The sequence below is a fragment of the Tyto alba genome, unplaced genomic scaffold (genome assembly GCF_018691265.1).
Source record: "Tyto alba isolate M040663 unplaced genomic scaffold, T.alba_DEE_v4.0 Super-Scaffold_17, whole genome shotgun sequence".
NCBI classification, from domain to species: domain Eukaryota; kingdom Metazoa; phylum Chordata; class Aves; order Strigiformes; family Tytonidae; genus Tyto; species Tyto alba.
Genome location: NW_024881279.1, coordinates 162,348 through 186,351, shown reverse-complemented (window position 1 = coordinate 186,351; position 24,004 = coordinate 162,348). Strand labels below are relative to the sequence as shown.

The following is a 24,004-nucleotide window of genomic DNA, read 5'->3' as shown; positions in this document are numbered from 1 at the left end:
CAAAAGCAGAAGGAGATGTAGGAGCAAAGGAAGGCAGAGCTGCTTCACTACTTGTCCAAAGGCCTATTATTTCCAGTAAGTGGGGACAAAGAAGATATATAGGGTTATGTTAAAGGTCAATAGGAATAGAATTGAAGGGTAAACAAGGAACTGCAAAGCCAGTTGAAGTTGAAACAAATAGTAGGTTCAGAATGCAAGCTAAAGGAACAATGGCTACTTTAGAAAGTATGAAATACTAAGGCAGAGCAGAGAGACTAATTGGCACCTCTGACAAATATCTGGTCATGAAGACTCAGTGGCTCCCTTCAGAGACATAGAAGGTGTTGCTGATATTTTGTCCACGGCAGATAAGACTTGCTCACTGTTGTTCTGATATCCATGGGATCTCTCCTCTTGGCTTATGGTCTCTTTCCCTCTTGCAGCCTGCTCTGTTCCAAGCTTTTTTTTCTAGTTGCTAGCTCATCTGATCAATTTTCTTCATGGTGTGTGATTCAGTAAGATTCACTTCCTGACACTTTTTCTGTGCAAATATCACCCAAAATGTGCTTCCTTTTCCATCCAGGAGTCTCCCACACTCCCATAATGCAGGGGCAGGGGGGGTGGGGGAGTGAGGGGCGAGGGGGAAGGAAGGACCCAGTAAATTGAATAACCTGAGTATCTGCTATGATCCAGAGGGTTCTGTATTCAGTCTTGGTCTGTGCCATGGTTTGGCTCAAAGATAAAAGCTGCCAAGATGACCAGGGACCTAGACCGCTTGATCAATAAGGAGAAGCCAAAAAGAGTTGGATTTGTTTCTTCTGAAGAAGCGAAAGCAAAGGATGATGAAAAAACAGCTTAGGATCACTTGAAGGTCAACAGTAAAGATGACAGAGCCAAAAGCTTCTTGACAGGGGCAGGATAGATAACAAGGCAATCAGACAGGCCATGTACCTTGTATTGTTCCTCATGCCTCCAAATGTTCATCTCAGACAACTTCTAGAGTCAAGGCCAGTCATACCACCACATATGTCCAAAAATTCATCCATAATCTGTGTCCATGAAAACAACTGGTCTATGGAATCAAAAGCATCTTCATCAGGCTGAATCTGAACTGATGACTGAGTTTAGCCCTGTAGGTCACAGAAAGTCTGCTTTTCCTCGGGATTGCACCAGTGAAAAACTTCTCTAAGGGAATACTTAGTCCTGAAAATAAATGAACTGCAGGTTAACTTAAAGTTTTTCTGAAAACAAACATTATTTTAATCACCAGTATTAAATACCAGAGATGTAGGTTCACCAGTGTTATTTATCCAAGCTGATGTTAAGAAGATTCCTTGCAAGGCATATCTCTCCAGGGGCCACATTTATCATGTTTATCTTCTGCTCCCTACTTCAACCACTTACTTGCACGTGCTGTGTCCCTGTCCTGAGACAATGTCTCACATTGCATTCGTTGATCCTGAAATGCTCATTATTGAAAGTGGTTTACGGTGACTTCACAAATGTGGCCCTATCCAGATTCTAAGAGAGCCTTCCCCACAACCACTATATGGAGACTGTGTTTCATTTTCCCCTCAGTTCAGGCAGGAGTTAATCCACAGAGCCATGGAGGTAGGAAGGCACCTCTTCTTCCTCATCTAATCTAGCCCCCTGCTCAAGCAGGGTCAGATAGAGCAGGTTGTCAAGGACAATATTAAGTCAGGTTTTAGATATCTCTCAAAGATAGACACTATACAATCTCTATAGGCAGCCTGTTCCTGTGTTTCACCATCTTCATAGTAATAAAAAAGTGTTTTCTTGTTTTCCATATGCTCCCCATTCCTATACAGTATTTAAGAATCAGAGGAACTGACAGACACAGATTGTTCCTGCCTTCTCCAAAAAGTCTTCCTAGGGTACTGCCTGTTCATGAGCTAGTCCTGTCAGGAGAATGGCAATTTTAGAAGTGCCAGAAACAGTTTGCCTTTTGCCAAAACAATAACAGAAGAGAAAAGATTCAGTGCTTTCTAACAGGGGTTATTTTTTCCTAGTATGTTAATGAACAGAAGATCATAGGAGGAGGGAAGTAGCATAGGGAGATGCAAGGAACACAGCAGAGGGGGCCAGATCTGGAGGGTGAAGAGGGAGAGGCCAATTAAGGGGAGGAGTCAGGGCAAGGAATATTTGTCACCTACCTCCTGTCTTGGTCCTTACTGTCTTCTCTCCTGCCTGCCCAGCCAGTCACTGACTCTTTGTCTCTCCTACAAGGACAATCTTCCTGCTCTACTGTACCAATCAGGGCTTCAGAAGCTGGATAGTATAAGGTCTCTCTTACTACCATGGGATCACCAGGAAATCTCCTATGCAGGGACGCCTGCAGTAGGAGCCTGGCTGCATTCACTGGAACCAGGATAGAAACTGTGCTCTTCTTGGCATGGCTTTGGGGTAAGTTTTCTCCTTTGCTCCTGGAGAACAGGGTTCTAGATATGGTCTGATGGGGCTCGTGTTGGATTGACCACTTTTGTATCCCCAGTCTTGGCAAGGAAGTGGGTTTGGTGGCTGGAATAAAGGACCAAAGATCCAGGAAGCCTGGGTTTTAACTCCTGGCACTGGAAAAGGTCTTGACGTTTCTGAGACAAAAGAAGAGAGTAGTAGAGATGATCATTTGGCTTCTGAAGGTCACCTGGAGATTTAGAGGCATTAACAATGCAAACATACAGAGGCAAACCCTGGGAACAAACAGGCATAAAGACAGAGCTTCCTTTGATTGATCTGTGTAATCCAGAATGCAGTCCTGTTTTTTTTTTTTTTTTTTTCCCTCCACTCTAGAGTCACAGTCTGTGTTGGAGCCAGGACCTAAGGGTGAATAAACATAGTGGACCTCCATTTCCCCCCCATCAGAGACAATGCTTAATGAAGCTGCATTTATATCCTATAAATAAGCATAATCCAATAATTTAAACTAAAAAGTAGTAACAGAATTGGATACAGATTACCCTGACACGGTGTTGTTGCTTTTTAACAAACCTGGTACAAGTTGAGGCTGTTTCAGGGGCTAGGATGAAGTAAAGGCTGTGCCAGATTTTCAAATGATGAAGGAGGATGATCTGGGAATTTAAAGCTTGTTAGGAAAACATCTGTGTTTTCCAACAGCATAGAAGAGTGGAGTGGGCGAGCCATAGGTGGGAGCCCTTACTTTAAAGCCTCTGATATAAGTGTACAAAGGTCGTGGGGAGCAGCACTCAGGACCAAAGATGTATATACATAGTTTAAGCGTCAGACAGGGTCTTTCCAAATAAGGAGGGATATTCAGCATCCTCTGGCAGGCTTAGATCCCAACAGTAGCCTGGATTTTCCTTATATCCATAAAGAGGCCCTTCTCTACATCAATTCCCCCCTTATTATAGAATGGATGTTGATTGGAAATACCTTCTTTTCTGCATTGTATGGGACTCTGGTTGTTTAGCATGGACAACACTGCAGCTGTCAGCAGCTGGGAGGTGAATCCTACCCTCTCTAAAGGAAAGACATTGAGGTGCTGGCAATGAAGCTGGTTACATGATCTAGAGAAGAAGTCTTATGAGGAGCAGCTGAGGGACCCCAGGTTGCTTAGTCTGGAGACAAGGAGGCTCAGGGGAGGCCTTACTGCTCTCTACAACTACCTGAAAGGAGGTTGTAGCAAGGTGGGGATCAGTCTCTTTTCTCAAGTAACAGGTGATAGGACAAAATGGCCTCAAGTTAAACCAAGGGAGGTTTAGGTTGGATATTAGGAAAGACTTCTTCACTGGCTGCCCAGGGAAATGGTTGACTCACCATCCCTGAAGGTATTTAAAAGATGTGTAGATGTGGCACTGTGGTTTAATGGTGGACTTGGCAGTCATAGGTTAACTGTTGGACTCCACGATCTTAAAGGTCTTTTCCAATAGAAATGATTCTATGATTCTGTGCGCTTTAGTCAGTTGCCTGAATGTAGGTGCCTAGACCCATCTGAGTTGCCCTAGTTTCTCCATCCTGGACTCTAGCTACTGCTCTGGAGTCTGCAGGTCTACAAATGGCACTAGAAACCTACATTTAGGTGAGCACCGGGATCCCCCGTCACCCGCTCTGCCTGCAGCAGGGCAAACACAGTGCAGGTAGGGTAGAGGCTCCTATCTCCATCCCATTCTTGGCCTCCTGCCAGGCAGGCAGAAGTGTTGCCATAAACCTTTTTGCTGGGAGATGTTAGATGGGCAGTGGCTGTTTATCCCGAGCAGCAGAGTGGGACCAACTGGGTGACGGCATCTCAGTGGGCATGGAGATCCGAGCATCCCTGGTGGACATGCTCTGTTGGCATCAGCCCAAAGGGGGAGTGCCATGCACCCACCCTCCTGAAGCAGAGGGTGATCTGTCACTCCTGCTGTTGAGGGTCAGGCCCAGCACCCAAACGGGCAGTGAGGGAGGATGTTGCAAGTCCCAAAAAACATGCAACAGAAGGCAAGGGTGAGAGGGGCAGAGAGGGTCAGGCCATCCAACCAGACCCCTCTGAGCTTCACTCTTCCCGCAGACCTCACACAGTCCTGCTCGGTGCTGGCAGGCCTACTCGGCACAGGGGCAATGCTCTGCGGGACCCTCTTGGTCCTGTACCTGTGGACAAGGTGTGGAAGATGGGCTGGACGCTCCCCAGGTAAGAGCAGGACCAGAGTGTGGTGGTGCACTCGGGCTGCTTGTGGAGCTAGCTGCACTCCTGGCTGGCCTGGATGCACCCCAACCTGGGGCTGGAGATTGCACCTTCCATGCACCACCCTGCTCCTTCATTTTGCAGACGAGCCACTTATAAAGAAGACAGAGGACACCAGGACGTCACACGAGGCTTAGGCAGCCACGCTCCTGGTGTCAAAGGCAAGGTTCCCTCAAGACCCGAGAAGACCCCATTCCGTGGAAGAAGAACAGAGCAGTCACTGCGCTGGTCAGCAGAGAGAGCCCTGTTCTGGCAGAGCGGAGACCCTCGCCCTGTGTGCCCCATAGCCCCCAGCTCACTGCACCGAGCCTCTGTGTGTCCCAGTTCCTCCATGCAGCACCATGAAGTCCCTCAGTCTCCAAGCAAGGTCTTCTCAGAATAACCCCTATATGGTCTTCTGAGTAGGCTCCAGCATCCTAAACACATCTGCAGAGACTCCTCTTATTCCCAGACCTATAACCGCTATAATTCCTATTCCCAGCCCTATAGCACCCTATAATCCCTACAACCCCCTGTAGCATCATCTGCAGTGGCACCCAGTGCCATCACCCTCACCTCATTCCCAACAGGATCACACCTTTTCCCCTAAACTCCCATGGAAGTGAGGATTACTGCCTGATCCAGGAGCAAGCAAGCAGGGTGCTCTCCTGCACTGTACGCAACCACCTTTGCAAGATGAAGAAGCCGCTTAAAAGCCTGTCCAGAACAGGGTGAGAAGTCCCTCACCCATTGTGTTTATTCAATCCACATTTGAATACCAGTAAAAACCCTGAAACCCAAAAGAACGAGAGTGCAGCATGATACAGACTGAGGGACACGAAGTGACTTGGCAAGGTGAAGTGATGAAAGAACAGGCCCCTTGGTTATAGAGGGATTGTAGACAATGGCGTCAGATACAGGAGACTCAGGATTGCTAATGTTGGGTGAGATAGCCCTGGCCACCACCGAGGAAGGTTCACGTTCCTAATGGAGCATCCCATGGAGTCAGGCCTGAGTCCCAAACCGTCCACCACTTTGGTGGAGCCAGGAGTGGCCATGGTCAGAGCACTGTCACAGTGCCATGGGGAGGGAATGAAGGGACCACAAGCTTGACCTGGTTGTGATGAAGGTGTGCCTTGTGAGCCAAGCTCCGCACAGGGGCATGGAAGGGAAGAGTTGGTGCAAGAGGCAGCAGGGAGAAGACTCACGTAATGAAAGAGTCATGGCATGTATTTCAATGCCCTTCAGGTCCAGCCTCTCCTTGCCTCCCAGCCAGCGACTTGCAGCTTGTGACCCGTTTGTGTCTTGCTACTTGTCCTAAGCCCCCCTGGCCGGGTGGCCACAGGTGGCCCCAACACGTGGCCACAAGGCCATCTTCTGATCCTCCATGCACATCCATCAGTCCTGGGACTTCAGGGTTTCTCATCCTCCTGCTGGCACCTGAACCTTCTCATCTTCCCACCGGATACCCCAGCAGACCTCGTCTTCCATCCTTGCCTGGCCCAAAGTTCACATCAAAGGCCCAGGGCTCCTTCTAGCTCTGAATAGAGTGTCCTCAGAATAGGGAAAAACAGGAGCTTGGACCCAGTTTTGTGCAACAAAATATGCGTACCGTTTGGAGAAGATTGTTCTGATAAAGCTGGGACGAGTTGATGCTCTTCAGGGCTCCAAATGCAGGACCAGCACCTGATAGATCCCAGCTCAGGCCATGGGTTACTCTGCGGAGGTACTCTGCAGGGACAGCAGTATCTCAAAAAGGGGTTTCAGACGTCCCAGCGGGACACAGCTCTCAAATTCAAAAGAGCAGAAGGGACATAGGACCATGACTCACATCCAGACCGGCTGTTTGTCCATACTGTGAAAACAGCCCCAGCAGAAACATCCTTGCCCAGAGTTGCATCAGCTGTGAACGACAGTTCACAGCATTTCCATGCCAGTCAGTGTTGGGAATCTCTTTGCTGCTAGCCTGGTTGTTTGCAAAGAAGGGGAACAAAGTCCTTGGGCTCACTGAGCCTCAGTACACATGAATACAGTCACCTTTTCCAGCTGCTGGACTTTTTATGAGTTCTGACTGATTTCCAAACTAATTTTCACCTGCTCATTCTTGTGCCTTTGCTCAGTGCACCTTTTTTTCCCTTTTGGTCTTCAGCCCTAGCTCTGCATGCCTCTGGGCTTTGGGTTTCTCCTGTTTGATCTTCCTACAGGCAGCAAGCTACTCTCCACTCTACTACTCATCTCAGGTTTTGCTGAACAGGTTAAACAGTCTGAGACCTTCCTGGCCATGCTGTCCTCTTCCCATTACATGCTCTGGTTTTGCTTCTTATTTTTGCACGGTCATGGGCAGAACCAGCCACCCTGTTTCTGGTAGGGGCCACATCTTTGCTCAGTGGAAGCCCCACCTTCAATGTACCACCAGCACAGCACCCATCCTCATCTGAACCCTCCCATTTGGAGCAATGAGTCATGTGAATTTGATGACCCTTTTGCAAAACTCATTCTTTCCAGTGTCATGCTGCTCTGCCTTCGAGCCCTTTGCTTACACAATTTGAGCACGTCACCACAAAGGGATGGGAGGACAGCAAACTATTTCATCCTTCCAGCATCTCAGGACATGCTTGGAGCAGTGATTTGCAAGGAGCATGCCTGGAGCATCATCTGCGTAATAGCAATCGGGAAGCAAACTGCTAACTCAAAAGGGACCCTTTGGGGTCTTGCAAGTGCAGCCACAGTGGGATAAGAAAATGGCAGTTCCCCTCATTTTCCAAATTCGACTGAGCCATTGAAAGCATCGCAAGAGGGGTGCGAGACCCTTTCCCATCACGGATAGTGTCCAGACACGCCTGATAGCAAATGGCTACAGTGCAGGTGCTGTCTCCAGCATCCACAATAAAGCTATTTCCAGCCGTTATAGACCCATTTTCTTGCAGCAGATGGTCCCTTATGCCCCCAAACCCAATGAGACACTTCCTAATTAGCTGATGTAGCTCTATTTCTGCAGTTCTGTGTATAAAGGCTTGATTTATCTTGTTGAAAGTAGGTATCTTGTACTAGTATGCATCAGGCCAGGCATGGTGTCCACAGGGGCTGGCATGTATGAGATGGGACCTGAGTGTGGAGAGGGTTTTGTTTGCCACATGCTTTCCTGGAACCGTTCGCTGTTTCGCAACCCGATGACAAGAATGGCCACTGCATGGGGCAGCACGTCAAATCCTGGCAGAGCTTCCCAGGAGGTGAAACTCCCAGGGGGGAGCAGGGAAGAGGAAGAGGAGGAGTCACTGCAGAAATCCCAGTCTGCCCTCCCAGTTGGCCAGTGGGACACTGGGCTCAGCTGGCATCTCTCACAAGGACAGTCTACTCCAACCTGCAGCCTGTGGCTAGGCTGCAAACATGGGGGTGCTGGGTGGTCTCCATCCCTCATCCAGACACCCCAGGGACAGAAACCAACCCACCTGTGGTGGGGCCAAGAGCACAGGAACCCTCGTCTTGATGGTGTGCCTTTGGGGTGAGTGGCATTCGCTTTGCTGATAACTGCAGGGAGCCCATCAACCATGTCAGCTCCTCCAGCCTGCTCAGCTAGCACTGGGTGGAGCACAGCAGAGGCTGGTCAGTGGTCCTGGGCTTCACCTGGGGGCCTGGGGTAGGGGGGAATGGCTTATGAATGGCTTTGGAGGCAGGTGAAAGGCTTTTTACATGAAGTCAGGAGCTCAGCTAGCTCTGCTGCACTCCAAGAGCCATGCATTGCAGGTCTACTTCTGCACACATGGTTTTGCCCCATACTCAAAGGCTTGTGCCCCATAATTAAAGGCTTGTGATCATTACAAGAGTGGAGGGAAACATGCCTGATCCTGAAGCTGTCTCCCAGCTGGCCACAGCCTCCTGCCCTGCTTTAATCTTGGCTTATCCTGGACCGTACATGGCAAACTCATGGTATTACAGGACTGAGGAGGCTTGGCCAAACCCACCAGCAGTGTGCATTAACAGGGGTGGCTCCCTGTATGATGGAGAGGTGAACAAGTAGGGACCCACATTGCCAGGACAGGGCTGGGTGTCTCATGAATGTGCAGCACAAGGAAGTGAATCCTTTCTGGGCTAACAGGGCAGACAGGCAAGATGCCGGCAAGAGACATGTCCCTTCTCATGCTCGGGTGGAGCCGTAAGGAAGGTGCAGACCCTACAGGTCCCTTCTCTACAGACATGGTTTGCTCTCAGACGTTGGTGCAAGGATGGGAAAGAGCTCTGCTGCAAGAGCAATATCATGCCGATGGTTCAATGGCAGCTTTGCTTTGGAAATGGTTAAGAAAGGGCTAAGGGCTTTGCCCAAGATGGCCAGGCTCAGAGCAGAAGCTGATTATTTGATTTGGGAAACCTTTTTGGTCCTGTTTCACATTTACCAAGGGCACAAGCAGAAACACTCATCTAATCAGGTTTGAAGTGAGCAAGATTAGGAACATGCTTTCCCAGCTGGTAGAGATTTCATTTTCATTTCCAGGCTGATTAGCGGCTAAGGCCAGTTTGTACCACTGCCTCTTGGAACTAAAATTTTGCCTTAACTCACTTGTGTCCTTGGGTTTCCTCCTTCTTTGGTGATCTATTCATTTACAGTACAATCTTCCCACATTTTTTTTTTTTTTTTTTTTTTTTATAATTCTGCTCCTGGAAAATTCAGTAGAGTGTTTGCCTCTTCAACATTCAGTATCTCCTGGCTGACTGGAGACATCTCGGCTGGGACTTGTCCACTCAAGCGCAGCCAATGCACATGTGACCAGGCAGTGATTGAAAGAAACATGCCAAGAAATCTATCAGTAAGATTGGCTAAGTCTCAGCTTCAGGGTTGATTTATTGGTTATCGCAGGGTAGCCTCGATGATCCTAGTAAAAATAAGGAAGGAGAGCAAAAAAGTGCACAGGGAAAGGGTGAAAGAGAAGAGCCAGCCATCTTCAGGACTGTGCTCTTACCCTGGGGACAGGAGAACGTGCAAACTGTAGAAGAAGTGCCCCCAGTGCATCCCCCAATAGCCTCCTTGTAGAAGTGAATTTTAAGGGGGGGGTTTGCAAAGGGGTTTATTGCAAAGACACTTGATTGCAAAGATGCTTTACTGCTCCCTGCTGCGCAGCCTGCATGAAGGAGTTAATCTGGGCACACCTGCATGCAGTGTGCCACAGCTGTCCAGATGCTGTTTGTATTTGAGTGACTCAGGGATGTGATTTTTAACCTGTTTTTGTCTCTTTCTGGGCCCTATGACTTCCCAAGCGCTATATCTGGCCCCTTGCTCGCTGATGGTCAGACCCGTGCACAGATCAATGCCTGAGCACTTCAGAAATCATTATCCATGGTCAACAAGCTTATTTACACACTGCAATCATATCCCTCTTGATCTTTTTTTCTGCTGACCCAGTTGAGCTCTCCATGCGACTAACGTTCAGCTACGTCTCCTTCTGCACCATCTCCCTTTGGTTAGCTCTCTTGCAAAAGCGTGCCTATGGGACCAGTGGCAGCGTCACGCTGTGGGTCTTGCACATTGCCAATACCCTTAGCTCAAGCACTTTTCCACCCATTCCCACAAAGTTGCCATGCAGCTGAACCCCAAGGCATTACCCACTCTTGATGGCAAAGCTCCATCTTTGCTGCTGGCTGCCCGTACGAAAACATGCCTGAGCTCAAATACCCATTTTTTTGTGCCTGTTACATGAGCAAGAAAAGGGCTCCTGGGGTGTGGGATCCACACTGAGGTTAAGATGATTAAATTCAGGGTTTAGATGCAGAGATGGGTCTCAGTTGACTACAGCTCCCCAGAGCCATCTGCGATGCCCGGAGCAGGCCTGGGATGGTCAACACCACCTCTGAAACCCTTTTTGGGAGGCAGTAACTATCTTAGATATATGATCAGCTGAGCTCTATTCACCCCCAGGATTTCACCTCCCCTCCTCTTTCCTATCCTGGCTTTGCAGGCGCAGCTGCTGAGATCCCAGGGGGGTTCCTTCGCCTGGTGGGTGGCCCCGGCCGATGTGCCGGGCGGGTGGAGGTACTCCACAATGGGACGTGGGGGACAGTGTGCGACGATGGCTGGGGTTCCCCTGAGGGCCGGGTCGTGTGCCGGCAGCTGGGCTGTGGGACAGTGCTGTCAGTGGCACCAGGAGCTCGGTACGGAGAAGGGACAGGACAGATCTGGTTGGATGAGGTCAACTGCACCGGAGAGGAAAGGGACCTGTCTGAATGCCGAGCCAGGCCATGGGGGGAACACAACTGTTACCACGTAGAGGACGCCAGCGTTGAGTGCTCAGGTAGCCCAGGACAGCAGCCATCTGGCTGTGCACCACCTCCACCCCTGCATCCCTTCCTGATCTACCAGCAGGGCTGCACAACCCTTCTCCAATTGTCCTCTTGGGGTACCTGCAGACTCCAGCATCACCTCCCTGGGCACCCTCCAGCTGCTCAATGGCCCCAACCGCTGCGCCGGGAGGGTGGAGGTGCTTCACAATCACATGTGGGGGACGGTCTGCGATGACGGCTGGGACCTGGCAGATGCGGCGGTGGTCTGAAGGTGAACTGTCTAGAGAACGAGTCTTATGAGGAGTGGCTGACAGATCCCTGGTTGTTTATCCTGGAGAAAAGGAGGCTCAGGGGAGGTCTTATTGCTCTCTACAACTACCTAAAAGGAATTTGCAGTGAGGAGAGATCGGTCTCTTTTTCCAAGTAACAAGTGATAACATGAAACAGCCTCAAGGTGTTCCAGGGCAGGTTTAGGTTGGATATTAGGAAAAATTTCTTCACTGGAAGGATTGTCAAATACTGAAACAGACTGCCCGGGGAAATAGTTGTGCCACCATCTATACATTAAAAGATGTGTAGATGTGGCACTGTGGTTTAATGGTGGACTTGGCAGTCATAGGTTAACTGTTGGACTCCACGATCTTAAAGGTCTTTTCCAATAGAAATGATTCTATGATTCTGTGCGCTTTAGTCAGTTGCCTGAATGTAGGTGCCTAGACCCATCTGAGTTGCCCTAGTTTCTCCATCCTGGACTCTAGCTACTGCTCTGGAGTCTGCAGGTCTACAAATGGCACTAGAAACCTACATTTAGGTGAACAAACTCTGTTCCACATGGCACCAAGTGACTGAACTCTGGATAGGAAAGTTCTGACAAGCATTTTGAGCAAGGATGTGGAAATCTAAATTCACACCCAGAGAAGTGACCTGAAATCTTCCTTCATTAACTTGCACAACTCAGGGAGAGAGGCAGACCTCAGGAGGAGTGTTCCAGGTCTTGTGCATGGAGCAGAGAGCTGCACAATGAGGGTGGGGAGGGATGATCTGAGACCCATGGTGCTACAGCAGCTCAGGTGGTGTGAAGATACCTGCTCTGGATCTCTATTTTCCTCGGGACCATAATCTGAGATTTTCTTTTCATCTTCCTGCCTGTGTGCATGGTACAGTCTAAGATTTCTGTGGTGTGGAGATGTCACACACCATGTCAGAAGGTTTGCTGGGACTGTTCCATGGCTGGAAATGATTGGTTCTCATCCAAGGATTTGAATATTTGGCTTGTGTCTGGGAGAGACATATTACTAGGAATCCCATGATCAGGACTGTCCTAGGTGACTAAGAAGAGCTTGAAGCTGCTTATAGAGATGCAGAGATGTGTTAGAGGTCCTAACACCATTTGCACAGGAAATTTTCACCACTAGTTAGCCAGCAAGCTTTTCTTATAATGCTCCTGCTGGAAAAGAAGTGGTCAGCATTTCAGCAGTCCTTCCCCAGACAGACCCAAAATGGCATTACTCCTGCAAGAGAAAGGCGTTATGTTCTCCACTATTGGCCAAAATCTGACTCATGCCCATTTTCTACCTTGGCTTGTTTTGGGATTCAGGTGCTGCCAACTCTGCCCCCATCAGACTTGTGAGCGGCCCCAGCCGCTGCGCGGGGCGGCTTGAGGTGCTTTGGAAAGAGCAGTGGGGAACCGTGTGTGACGATAGCTGGGATCTGTCCGACGCCATGGTCGTATGCAGGCAGTTGGACTGTGGGGAAGCACTGTCAGCCCCTGGCTCAGCTCACTTTGGCCAAGGAATGGGTCGTATCTGGCTGGATGACATGAACTGCACCGGTACGGAAGCTGACCTTTCTGCCTGCTGGACCAGACCCTGGGGAGAGCATAACTGCAATCATGGAGAAGACGCAGGCGTTGTGTGCTCAGGTAACTCATGTTTACACCCTTTCTCGCATGACCCCAGGAGGCTGTGCTGTGTAGAGGGAGGTTTTTAAGCCTGTTTGCAATGCTTTATTTCTCCATCAGTGCTACCCTTACGGATCAGGATGGGAATGGCTGCTTCAGGCACTGACCTGTACCATGCCAAGGGCAATAATAACCAGCTCAGTTCTACCAGTTAAACAGCGTGACATGGGGTGGTGGTGGTGATGGTGTTTGTGCTTGTTCTGTTACTGTGGCAGAAAAGAGATCATAAGTTTTTTCCCCTGATCCACACTATTCTTGCCTGTTATGCCATCACCATGAAGCTAATGGACAAGGAGACTGAAAGATTCCCACCTGGATGCACATGCTTGCCATGCACATATTTCATGGCTGAAATATGCCAGGGAAGTTGAGCATTTACGTGGCCTCTTTCCATTTGTGTTTTGTGACAGTACTCTCTCCTGGTGGCTGTGTTTATTCTCCAGACTGGGACTGGGATGACAAAGTCAGTTGTGGGTCACTTGTCTGTGACAGCAGGATGCTAATGAATGCTGCGTTCCAGAAAGTGTGTGGGGAAGGCTTGAAGGTGTACCCTACCCCTCTACATCATGGTTAACCTGAGAGTAAAGCTTAATCAAGTCGGTCATGGGCCCTAGGAGGTGGAAAGGGGATTGTGAGGTTGACAGGCTGCCTGTTGCCCTCTTTCAGGTCAGTATTTCCTAAGCGCTGCTTCACTCAGCACTGAACAATGAATCAAATTTCCAAATGTACGTCCCCCTAGTTGGACCTGGAATGGGATTCAGGGCCCTATTAGGACCCAGACGTACATGTGTCTAAATGCAGGTGTCACCACTTGGACTGGGTGCCTTCCTATTGCAAACAATGGAAATCAAGGGTGAAGTCAGTTCCCTACACAGGGTCTCCAAGTGCAATTAGGGATGCTCTGGGGCATCTGACACAACCTGGCAGATGAGATAGAGGCCCTAAGGGAGACCCTAAGTGGGAATACCGATGACATCGTAAATGCTGCTGAACACTTATTTAGGAAATTGAATCAAATGCCAATATTTGGCCAGCTGAGCAGCTCCACAGGTGTCATTGACGAACTAGATTTTCAACATCCGTCTCACATGAAGACACTACCAGGTCTGTAAGATATATGGCTGTCTTGACCTGTAGGAAGTCCCCACCCATGGAGTAACAATACAGTCCTGTTTCATAAGGGATTCCCAATCCGTGCTATTTATCTCTCTAATTCTGATCTCTGAAACCACAGAGGAAGATACAGAACGTGATCTTCATCAACCTTCACCTTGTCAAGTCCTGGGTAGTCCCAGTGGAGATCTTTCCTTGCCTTTGATGTCCAAGCAATCTTTCCATGTGCAACCCCCTGATCCTGTTTCTGTTTTTTTTTTTTGTTTTTTGTTTTTTGTTTTTTTGTTTTTTTTTTTTTGTTTTTGTTTTTGTTTTTGTTTTTTTTCCCTTTTAATGTAGACATTAAAACGGTTAAACTGCGATTAGTGAATGGCTCAAATCACTGTGCTGGGAGAGTGGAGGTGCTTTACAACCAGCAATGGGGAACTGTCTGTGATGACGACTGGGATATAATTGATGCTGAAGTTGTATGCCGTCAGCTGGGCTGTGGGACCGCTCTATCTGCTCCGTCCTCAGCTTACTTTGGGGGAGGGCCTGACCCCATTTGGCTTGATGATGTGACCTGCAAAGGAACTGAAGCTGTCCTTTCTGAATGCAGTGCAAAACCTTGGGGAAGCCATAACTGTGTGCATGGAGAAGATGCTAGTGTTGTGTGCTCAGGTAAATCCCACTTTGCATGACATGAGTGCATTTTGTGGAGTGTGGAGAGATGATGGAGGAGCTGTAGGAGGCTCTATTCCCTTTGGAGCAGTGCTGACCTCAGCATGCAAGAGAGCTATAAGTTAAAAAGTGATTTATACTGTTAAGCCTTATGGTGGTTTTGCCTCTTCTCCTTAATTAAAATCTACCACCAGATGAGCTGCAGGAATTGTTTGTAGGGCTCCCCATGTGCATGACCAGTGCATGACTTGGTAGAGCATCCTCTCTCATGGCAGAGAACAGTAGCTTTGGCAACCTCACCATCCCACCCTCATGTCAGTAGACATAGTTCCTTCTGAAGTTCCCCCAAACCTCTTGCATTAAATGGGGTTCTTCCCATAGACCGCATTGTCCCTCCCAGCCCATTAGTATCAGGTCATCCCACATAACTGGAGTCCTAGAGTTACACCTCCAAGTCTTCCTTCATGATTCCCAGAGCCAGTCTCTAAGTGCAGAGCCAGAAGGGGACCAATCCCCCCGAGCCCTGCATCAAGTCTGCTGACTCCACTGGGTTGTCTAGGATTCCCTGGGCATGTCAGATGGCACCACGTACCAACGCTCAGGGAAGCCAAGCAGCCCCTGGAAGTTTACGCTTAAGGGCTCCAAGTCTAGCTGAGATGAAGCCTAGCTCCGTTTTCTCACGGTTCCCCTCAAGAGACTTTCTTGCTCAAGTCCTTTCCCTTGCTCAGTAAAGTTACGCGCACTTGCTGTCTGGGCACGGGGTGTCTTTCCAGTCAAAGACAGAGGGGGAAAGAACTGCTCGGTTTTGGACAGCACCTTCCCTTGACTTTTGGGGTAAGAGGATTGAAAACAATGGTGTTGAACTTTCTTTCTCCAGGCTGCTTGCCCTCGTGGGTGGTACTGAGGCAACGGGTAGAGACTGAGTTTGCTGAGGTGGCTGGCAGGAACCCGTTGGCCAGAATCAAACTGACCTGGTCTTACCTTTTTGGTTCAGGTGTCCCAGAACGAGCCCCGATCCGACTGGTGAACGGTTCGAGCAGCTGCTCCGGGAGAGTCGAGGTGTTTCATGAGCAGCAGTGGGGAACCGTCTGTGACGACAGCTGGGATTTGACAGACGCTCAAGTGGTGTGCAGGCAGCTGGGCTGTGGGCCAGCGGTCTCGGCGCCCGGCTCTGCTTGGTTTGGACGAGGAACGGGCCAAATTTGGCTGGATGACGTGAACTGCACAGGGGCTGAAACCATCCTCAGCGAGTGTCGGGCCAGGCCTTGGGGGCAGCAGAACTGTAACCACGGAGAGGATGCTGGTGTGGTGTGCTCAGGTACCACCAATGCGTGTCACGAAACGTGGGGGTACGACGGACGGCCTGTATTTGTAGGAAGGGTGCCAGTGAGCCCGGAGCTCTTGTGGGGACTGGGGTGGTGCCCACTTTGTTGGCCAGTGCAATGAAGCTGCCCTCTCTGCGTGTAGGGCCCGGACTTGAGGGTCCCACAACTGCAAGCATGGAGAAAATGCAGGTGTGGTGCGCTCAGGTGAGTCTCATCTGTGTCACCATCCGCTCGACTTTTGGGCTCCGTAGAGGGATGTTGGAAATGCCACGGTGCACCCTCTTGGCATCTCATCAGTCTGAAAGCAGAGCACTGTGCCGGGAACGTGCTTCAAACAGAAATGCGGGTAAATCCCTCTGTGTAGCCCTCTCCTTCCCGCTCAAAAGCTAAGCGTAACACTCTGCTGCTGCAGTCCAGCCTGCTGCTGGCTGTGCAGAAGGATTTAAAGCTGGGGCTCTTTCCCACGGGAGCTGCCTGTAAACCGGGTGGCATTGCAGGACTGGTGTGATGCGGCCTGTTACAGAGGCTGTGGGGTCACTTGGACTCTTCCACTGCTGCCAGTGACAACCCCCCATGAAGAGATCGCACTTGAGAAATCAAGACACGCTCTCCATTTTTCTCTCTCTTTCCTTCCTCCTGTCCAGAATATTAAAAACACTTGCAGAAACGCACTTCATCTCCCTCCCCTCCTCCCTCACTTGGTAGAACCATCTTCATGAGACCTTTTTTCACCAAAGTTTCTCCGGCGTCTTCTCTGAAACCTCCGCGCCTGAGACGCATTTCCTCAAAGTGCTGCAGCTCTGCACTTTGCCACTAGAAGGAAGCCCTGACCTGGCTACCGTTTTCTGGAATTTATCCCGCAGCCTCTCGTCTCTTTGCAGCGCACGCGTTACTACCACTGCTTCTTTGCAGTTCCTTCTTCTGCTAAGGCCGTTACCGCCCCTTTTCCGTTCCCTCAGCCTCTTCCCATTTCCCTCTTGAGCCACAGTTTTGAGCTTCTTCTCGGTCCTCTCAGTCGTCTCTGGCTTGTCCTTCACTCTTGGGCATATTTCTTTTAGTCTGCTTTGCCAGCTGGGGCTTTGCCAGTGCTGAGCAGCTCTGTTGGCCTGGTTTGCGTAGCGGGGAGTCAGCACTCCCATTTCTACATCTCCGTGTCTTCCTCAGAACAGCGTGAGGTTGTAGAGTCTTACTCGCAATCCTGTACGTCCCATAAATCCCTTTGTGGAGACCTGTCAGTTCTCTCTTCTTCGTGCTCTATACGATCACGTTACCTCTCAGAAGCGGGGAACTTGTGCCTTGCGCTTGCAGGAGATACTCTGCTTTCCTCTGGTCGCTTGCGCACATCTTGAAAACACGCTGTGGATTCCCCGAGTAAAGACAGAGGCCTGCCTCTGATTTAAACGCCCTGCTGTCCCCCAGCAGCCAGGGAGGACTGAGTCAGTGCGGCCAACGGCAGGATTTGGCCCGTCCTGATGCAGATGCCCAAAGCCAGTTAAAGAATTTGCAACCCAGCAGTGCTTGCTGCCTTCCATTGACTACGAAGGGTGCCGAGGGTCCTCAGTGGAGTTGTAAAAGTGAGGTTCGGGTGCCTAAACGCAGGTGCCTAGTGTCACCTGAGGTGTCCCGCGATCTCCCACCCAGTCTCTAAGTGCAGAGCCAGAAGGGGACCAATCCCCCCGAGCCCTGCATCAAGTCTGCTGACTCCACTGGGTTGTCTAGGATTCCCTGGGCATGTCAGATGGCACCACGTACCAACGCTCAGGGAAGCCAAGCAGCCCCTGGAAGTTTACGCTTAAGGGCTCCAAGTCTAGCTGAGATGAAGCCTAGCTCCGTTTTCTCACGGTTCCCCTCAAGAGACTTTCTTGCTCAAGTCCTTTCCCTTGCTCAGTAAAGTTACGCGCACTTGCTGTCTGGGCACAGGGTGTCTTTCCAGTCAAAGACAGAGGGGGAAAGAACTGCTCGGTTTTGGACAGCACCTTCCCTTGACTTTTGGGGTAAGAGGATTGAAAACAATGGTGTTGAACTTTCTTTCTCCAGGCTGCTTGCCCTCGTGGGTGGTACTGAGGCAACGGGTAGAGACTGAGTTTGCTGAGGTGGCTGGCAGGAACCCGTTGGCCAGAATCAAACTGACCTGGTCTTACCTTTTTGGTTCAGGTGTCCCAGAACGAGCCCCGATCCGACTGGTGAACGGTTCGAGCAGCTGCTCCGGGAGAGTCGAGGTGTTTCATGAGCAGCAGTGGGGAACCGTCTGTGACGACAGCTGGGATTTGACAGACGCTCAAGTGGTGTGCAGGCAGCTGGGCTGTGGGCCAGCGGTCTCGGCGCCCGGCTCTGCTTGGTTTGGACGAGGAACGGGCCAAATTTGGCTGGATGACGTGAACTGCACAGGGGCTGAAACCATCCTCAGCGAGTGTCGGGCCAGGCCTTGGGGGCAGCAGAACTGTAACCACGGAGAGGATGCTGGTGTGGTGTGCTCAGGTACCACCAATGCGTGTCACGAAACGTGGGGGTACGACGGACGGCCTGTATTTGTAGGAAGGGTGCCAGTGAGCCCGGAGCTCTTGTGGGGACTGGGGTGGTGCCCACTTTGTTGGCCAGTGCAATGAAGCTGCCCTCTCTGCGTGTAGGGCCCGGACTTGAGGGTCCCACAACTGCAAGCATGGAGAAAATGCAGGTGTGGTGCGCTCAGGTGAGTCTCATCTGTGTCACCATCCGCTCGACTTTTGGGCTCCGTAGAGGGATGTTGGAAATGCCACGGTGCACCCTCTTGGCATCTCATCAGTCTGAAAGCAGAGCACTGTGCCGGGAACGTGCTTCAAACAGAAATGCGGGTAAATCCCTCTGTGTAGCCCTCTCCTTCCCGCTCAAAAGCTAAGCGTAACACTCTGCTGCTGCAGTCCAGCCTGCTGCTGGCTGTGCAGAAGGATTTAAAGCTGGGGCTCTTTCCCACGGGAGCTGCCTGTAAACCGGGTGGCATTGCAGGACTGGTGTGATGCGGCCTGTTACAGAGGCTGTGGGGTCACTTGGACTCTTCCACTGCTGCCAGTGACAACCCCCCATGAAGAGATCGCACTTGAGAAATCAAGACACGCTCTCCATTTTTCTCTCTCTTTCCTTCCTCCTGTCCAGAATATTAAAAACACTTGCAGAAACGCACTTCATCTCCCTCCCCTCCTCCCTCACTTGGTAGAACCATCTTCATGAGACCTTTTTTCACCAAAGTTTCTCCGGCGTCTTCTCTGAAACCTCCGCGCCTGAGACGCATTTCCTCAAAGTGCTGCAGCTCTGCACTTTGCCACTAGAAGGAAGCCCTGACCTGGCTACCGTTTTCTGGAATTTATCCCGCAGCCTCTCGTCTCTTTGCAGCGCACGCGTTACTACCACTGCTTCTTTGCAGTTCCTTCTTCTGCTAAGGCCGTTACCGCCCCTTTTCCGTTCCCTCAGCCTCTTCCCATTTCCCTCTTGAGCCACAGTTTTGAGCTTCTTCTCGGTCCTCTCAGTCGTCTCTGGCTTGTCCTTCACTCTTGGGCATATTTCTTTTAGTCTGCTTTGCCAGCTGGGGCTTTGCCAGTGCTGAGCAGCTCTGTTGGCCTGGTTTGCGTAGCGGGGAGTCAGCACTCCCATTTCTACATCTCCGTGTCTTCCTCAGAACAGCGTGAGGTTGTAGAGTCTTACTCGCAATCCTGTACGTCCCATAAATCCCTTTGTGGAGACCTGTCAGTTCTCTCTTCTTCGTGCTCTATACGATCACGTTACCTCTCAGAAGCGGGGAACTTGTGCCTTGCGCTTGCAGGAGATACTCTGCTTTCCTCTGGTCGCTTGCGCACATCTTGAAAACACGCTGTGGATTCCCCGAGTAAAGACAGAGGCCTGCCTCTGATTTAAACGCCCTGCTGTCCCCCAGCAGCCAGGGAGGACTGAGTCAGTGCGGCCAACGGCAGGATTTGGCCCGTCCTGATGCAGATGCCCAAAGCCAGTTAAAGAATTTGCAACCCAGCAGTGCTTGCTGCCTTCCATTGACTACGAAGGGTGCCGAGGGTCCTCAGTGGAGTTGTAAAAGTGAGGTTCGGGTGCCTAAACGCAGGTGCCTAGTGTCACCTGAGGTGTCCCGCGATCTCCCACCCAGTCTCTAAGTGCAGAGCCAGAAGGGGACCAATCCCCCCGAGCCCTGCATCAAGTCTGCTGACTCCACTGGGTTGTCTAGGATTCCCTGGGCATGTCAGATGGCACCACGTACCAACGCTCAGGGAAGCCAAGCAGCCCCTGGAAGTTTACGCTTAAGGGCTCCAAGTCTAGCTGAGATGAAGCCTAGCTCCGTTTTCTCACGGTTCCCCTCAAGAGACTTTCTTGCTCAAGTCCTTTCCCTTGCTCAGTAAAGTTACGCGCACTTGCTGTCTGGGCACGGGGTGTCTTTCCAGTCAAAGACAGAGGGGGAAAGAACTGCTCGGTTTTGGACAGCACCTTCCCTTGACTTTTGGGGTAAGAGGATTGAAAACAATGGTGTTGAACTTTCTTTCTCCAGGCTGCTTGCCCTCGTGGGTGGTACTGAGGCAACGGGTAGAGACTGAGTTTGCTGAGGTGGCTGGCAGGAACCCGTTGGCCAGAATCAAACTGACCTGGTCTTACCTTTTTGGTTCAGGTGTCCCAGAACGAGCCCCGATCCGACTGGTGAACGGTTCGAGCAGCTGCTCCGGGAGAGTCGAGGTGTTTCATGAGCAGCAGTGGGGAACCGTCTGTGACGACAGCTGGGATTTGACAGACGCTCAAGTGGTGTGCAGGCAGCTGGGCTGTGGGCCAGCGGTCTCGGCGCCCGGCTCTGCTTGGTTTGGACGAGGAACGGGCCAAATTTGGCTGGATGACGTGAACTGCACAGGGGCTGAAACCATCCTCAGCGAGTGTCGGGCCAGGCCTTGGGGGCAGCAGAACTGTAACCACGGAGAGGATGCTGGTGTGGTGTGCTCAGGTACCACCAATGCGTGTCACGAAACGTGGGGGTACGACGGACGGCCTGTATTTGTAGGAAGGGTGCCAGTGAGCCCGGAGCTCTTGTGGGGACTGGGGTGGTGCCCACTTTGTTGGCCAGTGCAATGAAGCTGCCCTCTCTGCGTGTAGGGCCCGGACTTGAGGGTCCCACAACTGCAAGCATGGAGAAAATGCAGGTGTGGTGCGCTCAGGTGAGTCTCATCTGTGTCACCATCCGCTCGACTTTTGGGCTCCGTAGAGGGATGTTGGAAATGCCACGGTGCACCCTCTTGGCATCTCATCAGTCTGAAAGCAGAGCACTGTGCCGGGAACGTGCTTCAAACAGAAATGCGGGTAAATCCCTCTGTGTAGCCCTCTCCTTCCCGCTCAAAAGCTAAGCGTAACACTCTGCTGCTGCAGTCCAGCCTGCTGCTGGCTGTGCAGAAGGATTTAAAGCTGGGGCTCTTTCCCACGGGAGCTGCCTGTAAACCGGGTGGCATTGCAGGACTGGTGTGATGCGGCCTGTTACAGAGGCTGTGGGGTCACTTGGACTCTTCCACTGCTGCCAGTGACAACCCCCCATGAAGAGATCGCACTTGAGAAATCAAGACACGCTCTCCATTTTTCTCTCTCTTTCCTTCCTCCTGTCCAGAATATTAAAAACACTTGCAGAAACGCACTTCATCTCCCTCCCCTCCTCCCTCACTTGGTAGAACCATCTTCATGAGACCTTTTTTCACCAAAGTTTCTCCGGCGTCTTCTCTGAAACCTCCGCGCCTGAGACGCATTTCCTCAAAGTGCTGCAGCTCTGCACTTTGCCACTAGAAGGAAGCCCTGACCTGGCTACCGTTTTCTGGAATTTATCCCGCAGCCTCTCGTCTCTTTGCAGCGCACGCGTTACTACCACTGCTTCTTTGCAGTTCCTTCTTCTGCTAAGGCCGTTACCGCCCCTTTTCCGTTCCCTCAGCCTCTTCCCATTTCCCTCTTGAGCCACAGTTTTGAGCTTCTTCTCGGTCCTCTCAGTCGTCTCTGGCTTGTCCTTCACTCTTGGGCATATTTCTTTTAGTCTGCTTTGCCAGCTGGGGCTTTGCCAGTGCTGAGCAGCTCTGTTGGCCTGGTTTGCGTAGCGGGGAGTCAGCACTCCCATTTCTACATCTCCGTGTCTTCCTCAGAACAGCGTGAGGTTGTAGAGTCTTACTCGCAATCCTGTACGTCCCATAAATCCCTTTGTGGAGACCTGTCAGTTCTCTCTTCTTCGTGCTCTATACGATCACGTTACCTCTCAGAAGCGGGGAACTTGTGCCTTGCGCTTGCAGGAGATACTCTGCTTTCCTCTGGTCGCTTGCGCACATCTTGAAAACACGCTGTGGATTCCCCGAGTAAAGACAGAGGCCTGCCTCTGATTTAAACGCCCTGCTGTCCCCCAGCAGCCAGGGAGGACTGAGTCAGTGCGGCCAACGGCAGGATTTGGCCCGTCCTGATGCAGATGCCCAAAGCCAGTTAAAGAATTTGCAACCCAGCAGTGCTTGCTGCCTTCCATTGACTACGAAGGGTGCCGAGGGTCCTCAGTGGAGTTGTAAAAGTGAGGTTCGGGTGCCTAAACGCAGGTGCCTAGTGTCACCTGAGGTGTCCCGCGATCTCCCACCCAGTCTCTAAGTGCAGAGCCAGAAGGGGACCAATCCCCCCGAGCCCTGCATCAAGTCTGCTGACTCCACTGGGTTGTCTAGGATTCCCTGGGCATGTCAGATGGCACCACGTACCAACGCTCAGGGAAGCCAAGCAGCCCCTGGAAGTTTACGCTTAAGGGCTCCAAGTCTAGCTGAGATGAAGCCTAGCTCCGTTTTCTCACGGTTCCCCTCAAGAGACTTTCTTGCTCAAGTCCTTTCCCTTGCTCAGTAAAGTTACGCGCACTTGCTGTCTGGGCACGGGGTGTCTTTCCAGTCAAAGACAGAGGGGGAAAGAACTGCTCGGTTTTGGACAGCACCTTCCCTTGACTTTTGGGGTAAGAGGATTGAAAACAATGGTGTTGAACTTTCTTTCTCCAGGCTGCTTGCCCTCGTGGGTGGTACTGAGGCAACGGGTAGAGACTGAGTTTGCTGAGGTGGCTGGCAGGAACCCGTTGGCCAGAATCAAACTGACCTGGTCTTACCTTTTTGGTTCAGGTGTCCCAGAACGAGCCCCGATCCGACTGGTGAACGGTTCGAGCAGCTGCTCCGGGAGAGTCGAGGTGTTTCATGAGCAGCAGTGGGGAACCGTCTGTGACGACAGCTGGGATTTGACAGACGCTCAAGTGGTGTGCAGGCAGCTGGGCTGTGGGCCAGCGGTCTCGGCGCCCGGCTCTGCTTGGTTTGGACGAGGAACGGGCCAAATTTGGCTGGATGACGTGAACTGCACAGGGGCTGAAACCATCCTCAGCGAGTGTCGGGCCAGGCCTTGGGGGCAGCAGAACTGTAACCACGGAGAGGATGCTGGTGTGGTGTGCTCAGGTACCACCAATGCGTGTCACGAAACGTGGGGGTACGACGGACGGCCTGTATTTGTAGGAAGGGTGCCAGTGAGCCCGGAGCTCTTGTGGGGACTGGGGTGGTGCCCACTTTGTTGGCCAGTGCAATGAAGCTGCCCTCTCTGCGTGTAGGGCCCGGACTTGAGGGTCCCACAACTGCAAGCATGGAGAAAATGCAGGTGTGGTGCGCTCAGGTGAGTCTCATCTGTGTCACCATCCGCTCGACTTTTGGGCTCCGTAGAGGGATGTTGGAAATGCCACGGTGCACCCTCTTGGCATCTCATCAGTCTGAAAGCAGAGCACTGTGCCGGGAACGTGCTTCAAACAGAAATGCGGGTAAATCCCTCTGTGTAGCCCTCTCCTTCCCGCTCAAAAGCTAAGCGTAACACTCTGCTGCTGCAGTCCAGCCTGCTGCTGGCTGTGCAGAAGGATTTAAAGCTGGGGCTCTTTCCCACGGGAGCTGCCTGTAAACCGGGTGGCATTGCAGGACTGGTGTGATGCGGCCTGTTACAGAGGCTGTGGGGTCACTTGGACTCTTCCACTGCTGCCAGTGACAA

General features: G+C 51.3%; 1 protein-coding gene across 1 annotated transcript in view; it reads left to right on the top strand.

Moving 5' to 3' along the window:
- Positions 1-24,004, top strand: part of LOC116960999 (deleted in malignant brain tumors 1 protein-like) — a 31,090-nt gene that overhangs the window by 4,631 nt on the left and 2,455 nt on the right. Inside the window, 11 exon segments of the mRNA XM_042790478.1 lie at positions 10,603-10,938; positions 11,051-11,187; positions 11,840-11,915; positions 12,522-12,854; positions 14,337-14,657; positions 15,652-15,975; positions 16,139-16,186; positions 18,137-18,513; positions 18,581-18,671; positions 20,622-20,945; positions 23,107-23,430. Coding sequence (XP_042646412.1) covers positions 10,603-10,938; positions 11,051-11,187; positions 11,840-11,915; positions 12,522-12,854; positions 14,337-14,657; positions 15,652-15,975; positions 16,139-16,186; positions 18,137-18,513; positions 18,581-18,671; positions 20,622-20,945; positions 23,107-23,430 — 2,691 coding nt within the window.